Genomic DNA, 4,680 nt, shown 5'->3' with positions numbered 1-4,680 from the left:
GTTAATGCTTTGTGATAGTTACTCTCACTTTTGGCAGAGACAGTTTCTTTGTTTCTGAGGCTATCAGAACCAATGACTCTCCAAATCCCACTGAGACACAGAGTCTCCAAACATCGCACTTCCTGGTAAGACTCCATTTCTGCCACATGTAACTGGAGTTTGGATTCTAAGCCAGATCCACAGTTAAATCTGGTTCCACAAGGCAGCCCTTTCAAGCCTCCACTATTTTTCTTGAGTTTTTGTTTTGAGGAGTTTAAGGTCACTAAGTAGATCTAAAAGAGATGATGTTGCCAAGTTTCAAAAGGTCAGGAACAGTCCTTGGCCTCACCTAAGTGAATGACAGCCCATGTCACATTGTGGGAGGAAGTGAGGTGGAGCCTTGTGGACAGTAAACTGGACCTGGAGCAGATTTGAAAAAAGAGGCCCTGGGGAGCCAAGCCACCATCAAGAAGAGACTCATTCCCAGTGACAGTAGAGAAGACAGTCTGTCTCCTACCAAGATGAAGCTGCTGCTGCTGTGTCTGGGGCTGACTCTAGTCTGTGCCCAGGAGGGAACCTCTGATGTTGTGAGAAGCAACTTCGATATTCCAAAGGTAAGGGCAGGGAAGCATAATGACTTCGAATTTTGCAGGATAGTTTGGGAGATTCCGAAGCAGGTTGGCAATCTGTAAGGGCAGGAGTTCCTTGATATAGTAGAGGAAATGGGAAGTTTAAGGGCAATGGTACCATGTTAAAAAGTGACAACACTTGGGGAAGCTCCAACTTACAGGAGGTACAGGGAACAGTGGAAAGAGTCCTCGATATGGTGCCAATCGACCCGAGTCTAATTTCATCTTCACCATGATGACGGTCCTGGCCCAGAGGTCAGGGTTCAAGGAAACAAGGGTTCATGTTGTATTCCTTTCCTCTTTTCTCACCCAATCATTTTATTGATTTATTTTAGATTGCAGGGGAGTGGTATTCCATTCTCTTGGCCTCAGACCACAGGGAAAAGATAGAAGAAAATGGTATCATGAGAGTATTTGTGGAACACATCAAAGTCTTGGAAAACTCTTCATTGTCATTTAAATTTCATACAAAGTAAGTATGGGTTTTTTTGCTTTGGAAAGGAAACCTAGATGTCTGGATATGGTCCTGGACCTTCACACACATACACACAGACACACACGTATGCATTCATTCTGCATCTGTACCTAAAATCAGGGTCCATCATCTCGCACTGACCCAAGGCTTGATGAACATAAACCTGTGACTTTTCTAGATTTGGAGATAAGAACTGGGACAGGAATACATGTATATAGGAGTTCAGGTCAGTTCAGTCGCTCAGTCGTGTCTGACTCTTTTCGACCCCATGGACTTCAGGATGCCAGGCTACCCTGTCCATCACCAACTTCTGGAGCTTACTCAAACTCATGTCCATCAAGTCAGTGATGCCATCCAACCATCTCATCCTATGTCATCCCCTTCTCCTCCTGCCTTCAATCTTTCTTGAAGATTGAGTTCTTGATCTGAACCCAAGGAGTTCATGATCTGAACCACAGTCAGCTCCTGGTCTTGTTTCTGCTGACTGTATAGAGCTTCTCCATCTTTGGCTGCAAAGAATATATCAATCTAATTTCAGTATTGACCGTCTGGTGATGTCCGTGTGTAGAGTCTTCTCTTGTGTTGTTGGAAGATGGTGTTTGCTATGACCAGTGTGTCCTCTTGACAAAACTCTGTTAGCCTTTGACCTGCTTCGTTTTATACTCCAAGGCCAAACTTGCCTGTTACTCCAGGTATCTCTTGACTTCCTACTTTTGCTCTCCAGTCCCCTATAATGAAAAGGACATCTTTTCGGGGTGTTAGTTCTTGAAGGTTTTATAGGTCTTCATAGAACCATTCAACTTCAGCTTCTTCATCATTACTGGTCAGGGCATAGACTTGATTCCTGTGGGAGTAGAGGAGATAATGGGCAGAGGGGATTCAGATCATTAGTAGCCTGGAAAGACAGCACAGGTTAAGAGCACAGGATTCAGAATCAATACCCTATCTAGTTCTTGAATCTCTGAGTTACCAAGAAAATTCATCTCTTTCTTCCTCAGTCTTCTCTGGAGTAAAAGACAATGATACAATTCTCTCTCTGTGTTTCTGTGAGGATCAAGTGAGGTGATGTTTGTAAGTCACTATGTGAGAAGTTGGTCAGAACCCAGCTAATTCTCTAGACGAGTAGCTGTCATAATAGTAAGAGTGGGAAGAGGTTAGAGGCATAGCGATAGAAGAAGTGGACTCATTCTCAATGTACCAAATGAAGGGAAATCATGTAAATAAAAGTGCTTAACAGCTAATCAGTGGAATGGGAAACTCAAGTTACAGGTAGAATGTGAGGGAGCCAATCCCATCAGGATCTCTTGGGCATCAGTTCATTCTGTTTTACAGGGTAAACGGAGTGTGTACTGAGCTTCCTTTGGTTTCTGACAGCACAGGAGAGGATGGCGTATATACTGTTAGCTGTGAGTATGTTTTAAAAAAAAATCTTTCTAAATTCTACTTCCAAGTGCAAGGAATTTGCTAAAGTCCAGGATGTTGATCAGTTCCTGATATGCATAATGATAATCTAACATGGCCATCTAATAGCCAGTAGCCTGAATTTGGCAGAAATGTGTGTGTCAAAGCCGGTGCCTGGCAAGCAATAGGATCATACAGAGAAAGCACCTCGGTCATATGTACTTCCTGCAACAAAAGGAAGTGGCAAATAAAAAAGTAAATTGGAAGGAGAGCTTCTCATTCCTTGCCTACTTTAAAAACTATGTTTATTTATTTTTGCTACACTGAGTCTTCACTGCTGTTTTCAGGCTTTCTCTAGTTTCAGCAAGCAGGAACTACTCTCTGATTGCAATGCCCAGGCTTCTCATTGCGGCAGCTTATGTCCTGCTGTGTATCATGGGCTTCAGGGCTTCAGGGCTTTAGAGCTCTTGGGCTCAGCACCTGCACCCCATGGGCTTAGTAGTTGGGACTGTGGGCTCTAGAGTATACAATCTTAGTTGCTCCGAGGTATGTGGAGTCTTCTTAGATCATGGATCAAACCTGTGTCCACTGCATTGGCAGATGGATTCTTAACCGCTGGATCACCAGGGTAGTTCCCTGCCCCACTTTCTGACAATGTCAAAAGGCCTTTGCCACAGCGTATCATTCAGGATATAGCACTGGGTATATAAAGCCAATGGGGCTTGTAGAGAAGACAGAGGCACATAGTTGGCAGAGATGGTTGAGAGAGATAGGTGAGTCTCAGGTGTCAGGATAGAGGGGAAGTTACTGCTGTGGCTCAATTTTTCTACCCCTAATGGTCACTCCATCAGTGTTCCTTAGAAGTTGCCTCAAGAAGCCTAGAGAGATGCAGATGGAAGGCAGTAGATATAACTATTTCTTTCAGGATTTGTTTTGTGGGAGAGAACAGGTAAAAGGGTTACACTTCTTTCCCACAAACCAAAGAAATTCTGAGCCGTGTTCTGTTTTCTCCACAGATGATGGAAAAAATAAATTTCGCATACTTCAGGTGAACTATAGTCACCATATTATTTTTTATCTCGAGAATCTCAGCAACTCATACCAACTGCTAGAGCTCTATGGTAAAGTATTTTCATGCTGGCGCTCATCTTGGGGTGGGGAGACCAGGGAAGGAAGGAAGACTGGAGACAGAGTGGACTTTCCAATCGTACCCTGGCACCTCTCTCCTCATTAAAGACAGATGCTCCCCTTTGGTAAAATCTCTCAGGCTTGGTGATGGGAAGATGATGACTCTCTCACTGTGCCAGAAAGATATCCTAAAGGTGTCACATTCAAGAAAGACTTTTTTCTATCCCTGAGATTTGTGCCTAAGCACGTAATCAGTGCCATTCACTTTCCCACTTGGCCAGAGACCCACCCCTGTCATGAGCCTCCATCACCAGGAAACAGGACAAAGCAGCTCCTGTTACTCTTCCCACAGCCCGAGAACCAGATACGAGTCCAGAACTCAAGAACGAGTTTGTGGAAATTTGCCAAAAGTATGGAATTGTTAAGGAAAACGTTATTGACCTGACCAAAGTGGGTAAGTTGAGCTATCTCTGGCTTTCTCTGCCTGAAGTCCCGTGTTGCTGAGTAGGAATGTTACTGAAGGGAGAAATCCAAGAGAAGTTAATACCCCATTCAGTTCCCTTTGTCCTAACCTGGAAAATCATCTGGTTTCGTTCTGGGAAATAAACTGGAGTTGGTGTTTGAACGTGCTCTTCTCTGCCTCTACAGATCGCTGCTTCCAGGCGCGAGGGAATGGAGTGGCCTAGGGCTGCAGTTTGGTGAGCTCTGCTGGAGATGGGGTGGCCCAGGATTCCAGAAGCATTAGGGGATTACAGTAGGAGATTTAAAAGATCACAATAAAAATAATTTGGTAGGAAGAGCTTGAAATTTGGAGTTGGAGGACCTGGGTTCAGGATCTACTCCTGCCATGAGTTTTTTAACAAATGATACAACAATTAGAAGGGGAACAATGAGGTCTACCTTATAAAATCAGTGTGAATATAATGCTGGAGAAAAGGGCTCAGTAATTGGTAATGTGGGAAAAATCAGTAGGACTTACAGTTTTAAATGGGAAAAGGGTGCAAATATGAAACTCAAATACATTCTGTGTTTGTGGTCCATCTTCAAATCCTGAAAGCCCATCTCACC

The 4,680-nt window shown here is 43.8% G+C and overlaps 1 protein-coding gene across 1 annotated transcript; it reads left to right on the top strand.

Moving 5' to 3' along the window:
* Positions 1 to 500: 500 nt before the first annotated feature.
* On the top strand, positions 501 to 4,298 carry LOC138081537 (major allergen Equ c 1-like). The gene is made up of 6 exons (XM_068974732.1): positions 501 to 593; positions 944 to 1,080; positions 2,416 to 2,489; positions 3,501 to 3,605; positions 3,965 to 4,066; positions 4,261 to 4,298. Exons 1-6 carry the CDS (start codon positions 501 to 503, stop codon positions 4,296 to 4,298), a joined length of 549 nt encoding a protein of 182 aa, XP_068830833.1.
* Positions 4,299 to 4,680: the final 382 nt, after the last annotated feature.

This window comes from Capricornis sumatraensis, chromosome 6, assembly GCF_032405125.1.
Source record: "Capricornis sumatraensis isolate serow.1 chromosome 6, serow.2, whole genome shotgun sequence".
Taxonomy (NCBI): Eukaryota; Metazoa; Chordata; class Mammalia; order Artiodactyla; family Bovidae; genus Capricornis; species Capricornis sumatraensis.
Note: the sequence above shows the minus strand (reverse complement) of the source record. Positions and strands in the feature narration are given on the sequence as shown.